Here is a 16,323-nt window from a genome sequence, read left to right as displayed (position 1 = left end):
TGCAATACCAGAAGACACAACACACTAGACCATTGCTACATCACCATCAAGAATGCCTACCGTGCTATTCCACGCCCTCACTTCGGGAAGTCTGATCACCTGGCTGTACTTCCACTCCCTGAGTATAGGCAGAGACTGAAGACTGCAGCACCAGTGGTGAGGATCAAGAAGGTATGAACAAGGGAAGCACAGGAGCGCCTACAGGACTGCTTTGAATCGGTGGACTGGTCTGTATTCAGGGATTCATCTTCGAACCTGGATGAGTATACTCCAGATGTTACCGACTTCATTAAATCCTGTGTGGATGAGTGTGTGCCTACAAAGACACTGTACTTTCCTAAACCAAAAGCCGTGGATGAACCAGGAAGTATGTCATCTGCTGAAGGCTAGATCTGTTGCATTCAAGTCTGGCGACCCAGGTCTGTACCAGAAAACCAGGTATGATCTGCATGAGGCTACTTCAAGGGTGAAGAGACAATTTCAAATGCGGTTGGAAGTGGCATCAGATGCACAGCAACTCTGGCAGGGTTTGCAAGACATTACTTCCTACAAAGCGAAACCCGATAGCATGAATGGCAGCGATGCTTCACTACAAGGTGAACTCAACGCCTTCTATGCCCAGTTTGAAAGGGAGAACACAACTACAGCTGTGAAGATCCCTGCTGCACCTGATGATCCTGTGATCTCTGTCTCAGAGGCCGATGTTAGACTGTCTTTAAAGTGAGTGAACCCTCGCAAGGTGGAAGGTCCAGATGGAGTACCTGGTAAGGCTCTGAAAACCTAGCGGGAGTATTCAAGGATATTTTCAACCTCTCACTGCTATAGGTGGAAGTTTCCACTTGCTTCAAAAAGGCAACAATTATACCAATGCCTATGAAGAATAATGTGAGCTGCCTTAATGACTATTAAGCACTCACATCTGCAGTGATGAAACGCTTTGAGAGGTTGGTCATGATTGGACTGAACTCCTGCCTCAGCAAGGACCCATTATAATTAGCCTATCGCCACAATTGGTCAATGGCAGGTGCAATTTCAATGGCTCTCCACATGGCTTTAGAACACTTGGCAACACAAACACTTACGTCAGGATGCTGTTCGTCAACTACAGCTCAGCATTTAATACCATCATTCCCACAATGCTGATTGAGAAGTTGCAGAGCCTGGGCCTCTGTACCTCCCTCTGCAATTGGATCCTCAACTTCCTAACTGGAAAACCACAATCTGTGCAGATTGGTGATTACATAGTCTCCTCGCTGACGATCAACACTGGCGCACCTCAGGGGTGTGTGCTTAACCCACTGCTTTACTCTCTATATACACATATGGCTCGGCATAGCTCAAATACCATACAACCATTGTTGGTAGAATCTCAGGTGGTGACGAGAGGGCGTACAGGAGTGAGATATGCCAACTAGTGGAATGGTGCCACAGCAACAACCTGACACTCAACATCAGTAAGACGAAAGAGCTGATTGTGGACTTCAGGAAGGGTAAGACAAGGAGCACATACCAATCCTCATAGAGGGATAAGAAGAGGAGAGAGTGAGCAGCTTCAAGTTCCTAGGTGTCAAGATCTCTGAGCATCTAACCTGGTCCCAACATATCGGTGTAGTTATGAAGAAGGTAAGACAGCGGCTGTATTTCATTAGGAATTTGAAGAGATTTGGTATGTCAACAAATACACTCAAAAACTTCTACAGATGTACCTTGGAGAGCATTCTGACAGGCTGCATCACTGTCTGATATGGTGGGGGGTGAGGCTACTGCACAGGACCGAAAGAAGCTGCAGAGGTTATAAATGTAGTCAGCTCCATCTTGGGTACTAGCCTACAAAGTACCCAGGACATCTTCAGGGAGCGGTGTCTCAGAAAGGCAGCGTCCATTATTAAGGACCTCCAGCACCAAAGGCATGCCCTTTTCTCACTGTTACCATCAGGTAGGAGATACAGAAGCCTGAAAGCACACACTCAGCGATTCAGGAACAGCTTCATCCCCTCTGCCATCCAATTCCTAAATGGACATTGAAACCTTGGACACTACCTCACTTTTTTTTTCTGTTTTTTGCACCTTTTTAATCTATTCAATATACATATACTGTAATTGATTTACTCATTTATTTATTATTACTATTTTTTTTTTCTTCTATTTTATGTATTGCATTGAACTGCTGCTGCTAAGTTAACAAATTTCATGTCACATGCCGGTGATAATAAACCTGATTCTGATTTTGATTCCAATTAAACCACATAAAATAATTAAAATAATTTTAAAGCTCATATTTATTTCTTTATATTCATTTCTAGCCCAGGAATGTTTGCGGCAAGCCAACATTTATTTACTATGCCTATTTATTCTCTGGAATTGACTTCAAGAGAGAGAATTTGTAGAATGTCTGAGGGATGGCTTTTTTGAACAGCTTGTGTTGAGCCCACTAGGGGATCGGCTGTGCTGGATTGGGTGTTGTGCGATGATCCAGTGTCGTAATGGGGGGCATTTGGAACGGACCCAAATGCAAGACACAGACACTGAAGTACTAGGAACAGGACTTGACTAGAGAACTAGCGCAAGGGACGGGACTGGAAGCAGACAAGGAGTTGGGACAGGAATTGCAGCTTAATGTGAAAAAGACTAAGGAGCTGGTGGTAGACCTGAGGAGAGCTAAGGTACCGGTGACCCCTGTTTCCATTCAGGGAGTCAGTGTGGACATGGTGGAGGATTACAAATACCTGGGGATACGAATTGACAATAAACTGGACTGGTCAAAGAACACTGAGGCTGTCTACAAGAAGGGTCAGAGCCGTCTCTATTTCCTGAGGAGACTGAGGTCCTTTAACATCTGCTGGACGATGCTGAGGATGTTCTACGAGTCTGTGGTGGCCAGTGCTATCATGTTTGCTGTTGTGTGCTGGGGCAGCAGGCTGAGGGTGGCAGACACCAACAGAATCAACAAACTCATTCGTAAGGCCAGTGATGTTGTGGGAATGGAACTGGACTCTCTCACGGTGGTGTCTGAAAAGAGGATGCTGTCTAAGTTGCATGCCATCTTGGTCAATATCTCCCATCCACTACATAATGTACTGGGTGGGCACAGGAGTACATTCAGGCAGAGACTCATTCCACCGAGATGCAACATAGAGCATCATAGGAAGTCATTCCTGCCTGTGGCCATCAAACTTTACAACTCCTCCCTTGGAGGGTCAGACACCCTGAGCCAATAGGCTGGTCCTGGACTTATTTTATAATTTACTGGCATAATTTACATATTACTATTTAAGTATTTATGGTTTTATTACTATTTATTATTTATGGAGCAACTGTAACGAAAACCAATTTCCCCTGGGATTAATAAAGTATGACTATGACTATGACTATGAATACAGACTAGGCTAGGGAAGCAGGACCAGGAAGAGGGACTGGGAACAAGGAGCCTGGGTGTGGACTCCGAGCCAGAGACTGGACAAGGACCCAGAACTTGGGTCTTAACTCGGCTCGGACCCCAAAACTAGGTGAAGACATGATGAGGCTCGAGTTCCTGGAGGACAGGCGAAGACATGACGAGGCTTGGGTTGCTGGAGAACAGGCGAAGACGTGACGAGGCTTGGGTTCTTGGAGGCACAGGTCCTTGGAGGCTCAACGAGGACATGACGGGGCAAGGGTACTTCGAGGCAACTCCTAGGCAGGTCATGGGACTCACCCCTACGGAGGCAAGGACAAGAAGGGACAGACCCAACCGCAGGGTAACGGCAAACGGCCTGGCTTACCCGACAGAGGCAGGACAGGAAGGGAGCTAGGTCCAGGGTGGCTCCAAGACTTGAGGCAGCCGGTAACCTTGGCAGGCTATGGAACAGCCATATCCTGATGACTGCACTAGCCTTCCTCTAGTGGGTTGCCCCAAGGGGAGACTGACAAGCCAACTCAGCAACCACACTCGATCCCAGAGCCACTTATATTACCAGCCCCAAGATGAGCATCAGATGCATATGGTTAAGTCCAACCAAAACCAGGGACAGCCGGAAGACCTGGAGTCCAGAGTCTGCGGACCGGACTATGAACCAGAATGCGGACGTCGGACCGGACTATGAACCGGAATGTGGACGTCGGACCGGACTATGACATCCAGAGGTGATAAGAGGGCTTAAGATTAAGGAACCCTTAGAGAACAGTGATCACAAAATGATCGAGTTCACATTGAAATTTGAGAGGGAAAAAAAATCCAATGTGTTGGTATTTCAGTGGAATAAAGGAAATTACAATGGCATGAGAGGGGACTGGCCAAAGTTGACTGGAAAGGGACATTTGCAGGAAAGACAGCAGAGCAGCGATGGCTGGTGTTTCTGTGAAAAATTAGGGAAGTACAAGACAGATATATTCGAAATAAGAAGAAATTATTAAAGGGAAGAAGGACACTACCGTGGCTGACAAGCAAAGCCAGAGCCAAAGTAATAGCAAAAGAGAGGGCATACAAGACAGCCAAAGCTGGAGGGAAGATAGAGGATTGGGGAACTTTTAAAAACTTACAGAAGGAAACTAAGAAGGTCATTAGGAAGGAAAAGATGAATTATGAGAGGAAGCTGACAACCAATATCAAAGAAGATACTGAAAGCTTTATTAAGTACATAAACGGTAAAAGAGAGTCGAGGGCAAATATAGGACCAATGCAAAATGACACTGGAGATATTGTAATGAGAGATGCAGAGACGGCAGAAGAACTGAATGCGTATTTTGCATCAGTCCTCACAGTGGAAGATGTCTGCAGTATACCGGACATTCAAGAGTGTCAGGAAAGTGAAGTTTGTGCTGTGAACATTACGACTGAAAAGGTGCTCAGGAAGCTTAATGGTCCGAGGGTGGATAAATCTCCTGGACCTGATGGAATACACCGTCGGGTTCTGAAGGAAATAGCTGGAGAGGTTGCAGAGGCATTAACGATGATCTTTCAAGAATCAATAGATTCTGGCATTGTACCAGATGACTGGAAAATTGCAAATGTTACTCCACTATTTAAGAAGAGTGGGAGGCAGCAGAAAGGAAACTATAGACCTGTTAGCCTGACGTCAGTAGTTGGGAAGTTGTTGGAATCGATTGTTAGGGATGAGATTACGGAATACCTGGAGGCACATGACAAGATAGGCCAAAGCCAGCATGGTTTCCTGAAAGGAAAATCCTGCCTGACAAATCTACTACAATTCTTTGAGGAAATTGCAAGCAGGGTAGACAAAGGAGATGTAGTAGATGTGGTGTACTTGGATTTCCAGAAGGCCTTTGACAAGGTGCCACACATGAGGCTGCTTAGCAAGATAAGAGCCCATGGAATTACAGGGAAGTTACTAGCATGGGTGGAGCATTGGCTGGTCGGCAGAAAGCAGAGAGTGGGAATAAAGGGATTCTATTCTGGCTGGCTGCCAGTTATCAGTGGAGTTCTGCAGGGATCGGTGTTGGGACCGCTGCTTTTTACAATTTATGTCAATGATTTGGACTATGGGATTAATGGATTTGTGGCTAAGTTTGTCGATGATACAAAGATAGGTGGAGGAGCGGGTAGTGTTGAGGAAATAGAGAGCCTGCAGAGAGACTTAAGACAGTTTAGGGAAATGGGCAAAGAAGTGGCAAATGAAATAGACAATAGACAATAGGTGCAGGAGTAGGCCATTTGGCCCTTCGAGCCAGCACCACCATTCACTGTGATCATGGCTGAAATACAATGTTGGAAAGTGTATGGTCATGCTTTTTGGTGGAAGAAATAAACAGGCAGACTATCATTTAGATGAGGAGAGAATTCAAAATGCAGAGACGCAAAGGAACTTGGGAGTCCTTGTGCAGGATACCCTAAAGGTTAACTTCCAGGTTGAGTCAGTGGTGAAGAAGGCAAATGCAATGTTGGCATTCATTTCTAGAGCTATAGAATCTAAGAACAGGGATGTGATGTTGAGGCTGTACAAGGCACTTGTGAGCCCACACTTGGGGCTCCTTATTTTAGAAAGGATATACTGACATTGGAGGGGGTTCAGAGAAGATTCATGAGAATGATTCGAAGAATGAAAGAGATACCATATGAGGAATGTCTGGCAGCTCTTGGGCTGTATTCCCTGGAATTCAGGAGAATGAGGGGGGATCTCATAGAAACATTCAGAATGTTAAAAGGCCTGAACAGATTAGATATGGCAAAGTTATTTCCATGGTAGGGGATTCTACGACCAGAGTGCATGACCAGGTTGAAGGACGTCCTTTTGGAACTGAGATGCGGAGAAATCACTTTTGTCAGAGGGTGGTAAATCTGTGGAATTTGTTGTCACTATTCGCTGTGGAGGCCAAGTCATTGGGTGTATTTAAGGCAGAGATAGATAGGTTCTTGATTAGCCAAGGCATCAAAGGGTATGGGGTAAAAGCAGGGGAGTGGGGAAGACTGGAAGAATTGGATCAACCCATGATTGAATGGCTGGCAGACTTGATGGGCTGAATGGCCTACTTCTGATCCTATATCTTATGGTCTTATGGAATGAAATAATGAGCCACCTTCTTGAACAATGTTGTATTGTTATGTGGGACAGAGTGCCTGGCAATGTTATTTTGAATTTTTATAGAACACTGGAATACATAAGCCAATCTGAACTTGAGGTGGAGTGTAATGGCACTGGACTGGGGCAGGAAAAATTACTAGAAAGCTTCTGGGAATGAGGAAGTTCAAATTTGTAGATAAATTACTTAATCGACTTTCTTAAGTGACCAAAGTCAGTGTGAACTGGTAATAACACGTCCTCCACACAATGGCGCCTTAAGGATATATGCTTAGCCAATGGCTCTATTCTCTCTGTAACACCTTGGGAAAGGTTTCACTGCTCATGTATTGGTCTTTCTGTAGAAGCACTGCTAATGTAATGGTTGTTCTGTAGCAACAGTGCTTGGGTTATGGCTGGAGATAATGGGGGCTTTGGAATGTGCACTGCCAATGAAGGGAGTGTTTTTTTCTTGTTGTGTGCCTGAGACCAAGGTGATCTGAGTCTTTTGCTTGGTGGAAGATGGAGAGAGAAGATACCAGAAAGGAGAGGTCATAGACACCAAAAAGAAGTGGACTTGAAGTGGGGCCAGGAGTCAATGAAGCCTGGGGAAATCGATGGAGGACCAGCGGAAAGGAAACTGTGAGCTCCAACTTGTGCACATTAGACTATTTCATTAAAATGGGCCCTTTTCTTTTTGTTTTACTTTACTAACCCTTTAGTCAAATTAAGAATTATAATTGCATAAGGGGTACTGTCTGTTATTTCGTGGTATTGATTTGTAACAGGGGAACATCTCATGCAGCATTCACACAAACAGGAGGCTTTGCACCTCCATCTCATATGTTTTTGATGGGTCCAGAGATTGTCTTCCCTAGACTTACGCAGCCGACAGAATCTGAGGGTTATATCTCCACACTCATAACAGTATGGCAAACTTCAGTTAAAACACCATTTATCAATTCACTAATGTCAGCGGTGGAACAGGTGATCAGCTTCACATTACTGGGTGTCAACATCTCAGACAACCTATCCTGGGCTCAATACATTAATGCAACCACAAAGAAGGGACAGCAGCAGCTCTACTTTGTTAGGAGTTTGAGAAGGTTCAGCATGTTATCAAAGAATCAAGTAAATTTCTATAAATATATCCAGGAGATATCATGATATCAAATTACCATAAGAATTAACAAAGTAGTAAAATTCTAAACAAGCAACAATATGACCCTCCAAAAATAAAAGTCTTAATAATTTTTCCAATTCTTCTTATGTTCTATTGATGTTAACTGTGTAGACCAGTTCTGGTTAAATGGAAGTTAAGAACTTGTTGAATAATATGCCAGCAATAGGTTGTGTCTGGAGTGAGGGGATGGGGCCAGAGGTGGAAACATACCAAATTAAGTTACGGTTACCTATGCACTTGTTCATACCTTCGTGGGCCCAAATATGGCGCTGTAGGTCAGTGCCATTCTTCCGAAAATAGCAGTCACAGTAAGGACATTTTACTGCTCGTTTTCCAATCAATCCTTTAAGTTGTACCCGTTTTCCCAGAATTTCAGAGATGGTGCTCATGGGAACTTCTGCAGATAGATGTTGAAAAGGTTTAAATCAGAGTGACTTTATAACTTGTGCATCAATAGTTGCTGTTAAAATGAAAGTGTGAGACCATGAGCAGGTATGTAGAAAAATGGTGAGATTCACTGGTTGAAGGATTACAGAATAATGATGATAAGTACACACTCTTATTTACATTTCAAACAGCAGGAATCAAGAAAATCTATACCATCAGAGGAAATTATCAAATTGAGAGTTGGAGGTGTATTTTACATTAACATATTACACTGTACATGGAACGTGTTGGAAAATATATTTAAAATTAAGCACATCAGAAAGATCATGTGCACTCTAGAAAAATAAATTCGTCCTTGGATTGACAGCAAATAAATGAGCAATTTGTGCATTGTATTCAACGTTCTAATGGTGGTTTTAGTGCTTTTGCTTCAATAACAAGTTTCTTTTCCTTTCAAGGATATTGGACTTTAAATTAAAGTATTATCAGAATTCTTGATTGGAGTCAACATTGTAACACCAAGGATATAGAAATTCAAATGTCGACTATTATTCTTGCACTTCATTGCCAGGTATTCCCTTGGTCTTGGTGATGGTGAAAGTGTGGATGGGATTACTAGCTGTGGGGAAGTGTGATCAACAGGCAAGACACAGGACAAAACATCTGTGTGTGGGTCAGGGGAGAATGGAGAGAATTGTTGGGAAACATTGGTTACATCATCTGAATGAGTGAAATACCATCACAGTCACTTCTGTCAATAGCCAACTGTGGAAAATCAACAGCTCTTAATTTCTTTTAATATGAGATCTATTCTCAGTGCATTATATTAGCAACACATGTCACCCAAAAATGAGGGCATTTGCTAATGCTATTTTATGGGATCTCTGATACACATGACATCTTTCACATAAAAGGACAAAAGTAGCAGGCTCAAAGAAATGCTACCACCATGAGTTGACTCCAAGTTGCACCATTCTGCTGTATTTTCTGACTAGGGTATACAATATCTTGTTGATTGCTGGGCTTAAACACTGGAACTGTATCATTACTGTGGGATTATCATCACTATTGCAACATTTTAAATAGGTGATTCATCTTTGGCGGGCTCTCTAGAAAAGACCAATAAACTTAGGCTTCCAAGCACACACCACATATTGTAGTCACTTAGTGGAGGATTTCCCACCAGGAGAAGAGTTAATCAAGTGCTTCACAGGAGTTGATCACTTCACTTTATTCATTCATCAAAAAATATATTAGCATGGGATGACTTCTTGGATGAATACTGTCCAAATCCACAAGTCCCTGGAACGCCTGTAACATTATGTTCAGGTGGGAATTCTATAGTGATGAAGCTTAGGTTTTCTCTCGATAATTTGAATTTAAATTCCATTTTTTTCTTCTCAACACCTAGAGCAGTTATTTACGTCCATCAAAGCACTCGAGTTCCTAAAAACAAATATGATACTCCAACCAACTGTATCTGATTCCATGGGTTTATTCAAGATCAACAAAGTATATCACACAAAATGCTGGAGGAACTCAGCAGGTCAGGCAGCATCTATAGAAAAGAGAAGGGCCTCAGGCTGAAGTGTCGACTATACTCTTTTTAATAGATGCTGCCTGGCTTGCTGAGTTCCTCCAGCATTTTGTGTGTTGCTTGGATTTTCAGCATCTGCAGATTTTCTCTTGTTTGTCAACAAAGTATACGCCTTCTTTACTAAAAGATTCTCATTTATGGACTTAACATTGGAAATGATGAATAGAAGCTTCCACTCCATGAACAAGCTTAGCTAGTCATAGAGATATTGAGACATGAAGTATAGAAACTGGATCTTTGACCTTTCCAAGTTGTTTCTGATCCTCAGGTACTTTGTCTGTATGAGAGTACTTGCCTCCATGATCCACTCAGACAATGTCTTCCAAATGCACTTTCAGTGAAATAAATTCTTGCTAAGATCACTTCTAAAGTTCTTATAATCTTACCCTAGATCTAGGGCTGACTTTAGAGTCCTCTACTATGAAAAAAGCTTTCTACTATGTATCCTATCAATGCCATTCATAATTTTGTGATCTTCACTACCCCCTCATCAGACCCTGTAAAACTAAACCAGCCTACCCTGTTTCTCTGAACAATTTAAACATACCAACTCAGAAAACATACATTTTCCATACATCCTCGCCACTTCAATTATATCCTTCCCACAGTGTGGCTACTAGAACCTTACACAATAGTTGAGTGTAGCCAAATCAACATTTTCTATAGGTGTACTATGATTGCCACGCCCTTACATTTGAAGCCCCAGTACTGAAGGCAAGTATCCTCACTACATTTGCTGTTTGTGTAGCTGCCTTTGGGAATCTTTGTCAACATATGCAATACAGCCATTTTGTACTTGATTTTTTTTAGCACTAAGTAGGGTAGGACACGTAATAGGAATTTTAGCACTAAATACCTATTCTTCATGTACACATTGTGTTACTTAACTTTCATACTTGGCAAATATTCAATAACTTACTTCAATTCTAGGAACAACCTTCCCTTTCACTCAGTGACAAGACAGAACGGGGTGTAATAACTCACCTGGGTGATATGTGGTGATGTGGCACTTGATTAGTCGATCATCCGTAAAGGATTTCTCACAGACGGGACAATTGTATGTTTTCTTATCCTGAATAGGTACATTGCAAAGTAGAAAGAGCAAGTTGTCAAAATAACCATGTTTTCTTTTGACTTATTTTTTAACTGTATATTTGCTAGAGCATTTTAACACTTACACCTTGCTTTTTATACGCAATCTTGTATAAACTACAATTTGCCAGCATTTCACCTTTGAGTCTCAGTCCAGTCCTCACTCACTGCAATGTTGGACTCTCACTTCCACTGTTCTTAAATGTCATTTGTGTGTGCAGTTACATTACCAAATCGCATGGTGCTTGCTTATGTCATTTCATCGGAAGCTGGATCAAAAAGTCATGACTGCTGACCTTTAAGTTAACATTTTAAAGAGGAGCAAATTACATAACCAGTCAGCATTTATGTACAAGTTAAAGTGCCCTGGAAGGAGGAGCAATGCTTTAGCAACAGATTTTTCTAGGATTACCTCTATATGCTGTCATTTTCTGCACAGATGTCACCGGAAAAGATGCTGGTGTGCTTAACACTTATATTATAACTACTGAGGTGATCATCATTGTTTAACTTGTAGCAACTTACAACCAGTTATGCAAGGGAATCAATTAAGTCAAAGAACTGGGGATGGGAAAAATCTCATCTCCAGTCCCATTTCAGAGGAACAATTTTACCCTCCCTTGAGTCCAAACCCACCATTTTTGAGCAGCCCCGCCTTAGTTTTATTACATCATTACTTTTACGGCTAAAACACAATCTTCTCAGTTGTCAGAGCAGGAATAACTTGATGATTGGAAGGTCTTCCTGTGGTTTGGAAATACGCAGGTAATGTTTCACTGAGGGAAAATGTCTGCAAAAGCACCTTTAATATCTTTAATAATGTAAATTTTGCTAAGTTATCATTTATTCTGGATCCCCTGAAGGATGTTAGACCAATTTTGCACACCAAATAAATGAGTGAAATTCATTTTCTAAGCAAATATGCCCACGGTGGTGGTTTGCCAGATTGTGCTTTTCTGTATCATATATATGAATTTCATGATGTGGATATCTCTCACACAACAGAACATGGTCACCCCCATTTGAAATAAAGGCCTTTCCTTCCTCAAGGGATCTGTAAAAGGCCTCGGTGAAATAATGCATTCTGTGCGCATATCAAGAGCATGAGCATAGCCAGAGAAAATGTGAATCCCTCACATACCAAAGGGATAATCTACTTATGAAGCCAGGAGATGTGGGTGAAGTCCTGATTGAATGTTTCTCATCTGTATTCATCAAAGACAAGGATGTGGAAGAGCAAGTTCAGGGAAGAGAATGTGGATAATCTGGAGCAGATCGGCATTACTGATTTCATAAGGGTTAATATATCTTCTCTATAGAGGTTTGAATCAAGAGACATTTAATCAAGATGGTGTCGGTGAAAAGCAGTGAGAATTTACAGGCATCATACATAACATTGAAGTATACTTCTTCTGAATTACTCTCATGGCAAGCTGCAGCCTGTAAATTCCCTTAAGTATCACATTTCCAAGCCGTCCTAATGGACGAGCGATTGCGCAATCTTCTGAAGGACTTGGCAGTCTTAACTCCCAAGAGTGCAGGTACAACACCTTTGAACGGATGAAGGTACATCACCATGGCCGTAAGAGAGGGAGGAGGGGATGGCTCAAGCCAGACTAAAATGCTGGGGTATGAAACTTCCTCTACCTGGTATCTTGTTAGCAAATGTACACCCTGGAGAACAAGATTGAGAAGTTAACAGTAAGATTATTGTATCGAATGGAAATGAGGGATTGCTACATTCTGTATTTCACAGAAACATGATTAACGCAAGCCACGCCAAATTCAGCAATCAGACCTGGGAGCTTCTCAGTAAACAGGATAAACCAGACTGCCGATTCAGTGAAGGCAAAAGGTAAGGTCAGTGATTCTTCATGATAAATCCTTTGTGGTGCCCGAATACAGCAGTCTTATCTTACTCTTGTTGACCTTGAGCAAAAGAGTTCTCTCTCATGATCCTGACCTAAGTTTACATACCATCTAAGACAAATATTAAGCAAGCACTCGAGGTACTGAGTGCCGCCATCAGCCTATCCCGGCACCTTTCAAATTATTGTCAGTAACTTCAATCAGGTTTGTTTGAAGAAATCATCAACATACCACCTGCAGCACTAGGGGTCCCAATACATTCGAGCACTGCTATAGTACCATATGCAATGCACACTGTTTGATCCCTAGACTGTATTTTGGCAAATCTGATCATTTGGATCGTCTGGCTGAACTTCTCCTACATGCTGTATGCATGAAGAAAGATTGAATGAAGAAAAGAACAGTACTCCTGGGAATTCCTGGGGAGTTAGAGGCCAAAGAGCAATGCTCCAGGAGTAAGGGCAACAAAGGGGTGGTCGTGGGAGGCAGAGGAACGGTTATGGGATTGTTTCAAATCGCTGGATCAGAGGATCTGAACAAATACACCATGTTTGTCACAGACTTTATAAAAACAGTTGAGATGAGTGTGTCCCCAGAAAATAATTCACAGTCTACCCCAATCAGAAACCCTAGATGAATCATGAGATCCACAATCTGCAGAGCACTAGATTAGTGGCATTCAGTTTTGGTGCTCATGTAAAATACCTGAGGTTCAGTTATGATATCCGGAGAGCCATCTCACATGAGAAGTAGCAATTCTGGACTAAAAGTGAATGACTAAAGGATGCTTGAGAGCTGTGGCAGGACATGGATGCACTCACCTTCTACAAAGTGAAACCAAGCAACATAGATGACAACAAGGATTCGCTCCAAGATGAGCTCAGTGCCTCTACTGTCACTAGTGATGAATCAGCAAAAGGGAGGGAGATTGAAAACCTGTCTGAGTGGTGCCATAACAACCACTTACTCAATGTCAGTAAGACCAAGGAGCTGGTTATTGACTTCAGGAGGGGGAAATTGGAGATCAATGAGCCAGTCCTCATCAGGGAATCAGAAATGGAGAGCGTCAGCAACTTTAAATTCCTTGGTGTCATCATTTCAGAGGATGTGTACTGAGTCCAGCGCTTAAGTTAGAGGCAGCACCTCTACCTTCTTAGAAGTTTTAGAAGTTTGTGAAAATTTAGTATGTCAAATTTCTACAGATGTTTGGTGGAGAGTATATTGACTGATTGCATCACACCCTGGTATGGAAACACCAGTGCCCTTGAATAAAAAATCCTACAAAAAGTATTGGATATGGCCCAGTCCATCACCCGTAAACCGCATCCCATCACTGAACATATCGACATGGAGCGCTGCCACAGGAAAGTAACATCTATCATCAATGGTTACCATGATCCATGCCATGCTTTCTTCTTGCTGCTTCCATAAGGAAGAAGGTACAGGAGACTCAGGATCCACACCGCCAGGTTCAGGAACTGTTATTACCCCTCACCCATCAGACTTCTGAACCAGAGGGGATAACTCCACCCACCCCATCACTGAACTGCTTCCACAACCTATGGACTGACTTTCAAGGATTGTTTACAGTGGCACATTGTACTTTGATAATAAACTTACTTTGAACTTTGAAATCTATAAGGCAAGATGACATCTATCCCATGCTGCTCTGTGAAACAAGGGAGGGTGCTCGGGCCATAAAAGCAATTTTTCCATTTACAGGTGAGGAGACAGAGAACTGGAAAGTAGCTAATGCTTTTCCTTTGTGCTTTCCAGACTAACTTCTCACTGTATCCTGGCATAAGTTTAAGGAGGAGATCAAGAAGAAAACTGGTAACTACACAATGGTGGTCTCTATCTCTGTGATAAGGAAATTTTTGGGATAAATCCTAACAGATAGAATTTATGTACATTTGGAAAGGAAGAGGTTGTCAAGCTGGCCTTTGTGTGAGGGAAATATTAGAATCAGAATCAGGTTTATTATCACCGGCATATGTTGTTAAATTTGTTAACTTAGCAGCAACAGTTCAATGTAATACATAATATAGAAGAAGGAAAAGAAAATAATAAATAAATAAGTAAATCAATTGCAGTATACGTATATTGAATAGATTAAATGTTCCGGATGGCTCTTGACGTGTGTTGGCAACAGCACATGACGAACATCGAGCTCTATAACGACCAACCGATGCTCACCACTAAAATTGAGGCGAAAAGACTGCAACTACTGGGGCACTGTCTAGGCCACCCCGAGCTACCTGACAGCCTAGTCATCATATGGGAGCCCAAGCATGGGAGGATGAACCCTCGGCGCCCTCCCAAGACTATGGTCAACATACTGAACACACTGATGAGGGAGAGGGAGAAGTGGAGAGTCCATCATCGTGCCCGACGCCGGCCCCCTAGGCCTGAGTTGATGTAGTGGTAGTAGTAGAATAGATTAAAAATCCTACAAAAAACAGAAATATATATTAAAAAAGTGAGGTAGTGTTCACGGGTTCAATGTCCATTTAGGAATTGGATGGCAGAGGGGAAGAAGATGTCCCTGAATCGCTGAGTGTGTGTCTTCAGGCTTCTGTACCTCCTGCCTGATGGTAACACTTAGAATAGGGCATGCCTTTGGTGCTGGAGGTCCTTAACGATGGATGCTGCCTTTCTGAGACATCGCTCCTTGAAGATGTCCTGGGTACTTTGTAGACTAGTACCCAAGATGGAGCTGACTAAATTTACAACCCTCTGCAGCTTCTTTCGGTCCTGTACAATAGCCCCTCCATACCAGACAGTGACGGAGCCTGTCAGAATGTTCTCCACGGTACATCTATAGAAGTTTTTGAGTGTATTTGCTGACATACCAAATCTCTTCAAACTCCAAATGAAGTATAGATGCTGTCTTGCCTTCTTTATAACTACATCACTATGTTGGGACACCCAGGAACTTGAAACTGCTCACTCTCTCCAATTCTGATCACTCTATGAGGATTGGTATGTTTTCCTTCATCTTACCCTTCCTGAAGTCCACAATTAGGTCTTTGGTCTTACTGACGTTGAGTGCCAGGTTGTTGTTGTGACACCACTCCACTGGTTGGCATATCTCGCTCCTGTATTGCCTCTTGTTTCCATCTGAGATTCTACCAACAATGGCTGTATCATCAGCAAATTTATGGATGGTATTTGAGCTATGCCTAGTCCCACAGTCATGGGTATAGACAGAGTAGAGCAATGGGCTAAGCACACACCCTTGAGGTGCACCAGTGTTGATCATCAGTGAGGAGGATATGTTATCACCAATCCACACGGATTGTGGTCTTCTAGTTAGGAAGTCGAGGATCCAATTGTAGAGGGAGGTACAGAGGCCCAGATTCTGTAACTTCTTTTAGGACTGTGGTTCTCACTAACTTAACTGATTTTTCTTCGAGAAGGTAACTAAGAAAATTGCAGGTGGTGTCAATCAGACTGAAAGGGACTTACCCCACATGGTATAAGAACTAGAAATAGGAGCAGGAGTCAGACATCTGGCCTATCAAGCCTGCTTAACATTCAAAAAGACATGGCTAATCTAGACGTGGACTCAGCTCCAGTTCCCTGCCTTTTCCCCCATAATCCTTAATTCCCCTGCTTTGAACTGTCTCTTAACTATATTTAATGAGGTAGCCCCTAATGCTCTCCAGTATGCCTGAGAATGACAAGGAAGGTCTTGGTAC

At 42.6% G+C, this 16,323-nt stretch overlaps 1 protein-coding gene across 3 annotated transcripts in view; it reads right to left on the bottom strand.

Annotated features, from left to right (window-relative positions):
- The window catches only part of zfat (zinc finger and AT hook domain containing), a 157,153-nt gene that overhangs the window by 53,886 nt on the left and 86,944 nt on the right, over positions 1-16,323 (bottom strand). For all 3 annotated transcript variants that reach the window (XM_072259626.1, XM_072259614.1, XM_072259620.1), the window contains exons 8-9: positions 10,646-10,733; positions 7,925-8,074 (exon numbers count right to left, since the gene is read on the bottom strand). In XM_072259626.1, coding sequence (XP_072115727.1) covers positions 7,925-8,074; positions 10,646-10,733 — 238 coding nt within the window. The remainder of the gene's footprint in view (positions 1-7,924; positions 8,075-10,645; positions 10,734-16,323) is intronic.

Source organism: Mobula birostris, chromosome 1, assembly GCF_030028105.1.
Source record: "Mobula birostris isolate sMobBir1 chromosome 1, sMobBir1.hap1, whole genome shotgun sequence".
Taxonomy (NCBI): domain Eukaryota; kingdom Metazoa; phylum Chordata; class Chondrichthyes; order Myliobatiformes; family Myliobatidae; genus Mobula; species Mobula birostris.
Note: the sequence above shows the minus strand (reverse complement) of the source record. Positions and strands in the feature narration are given on the sequence as shown.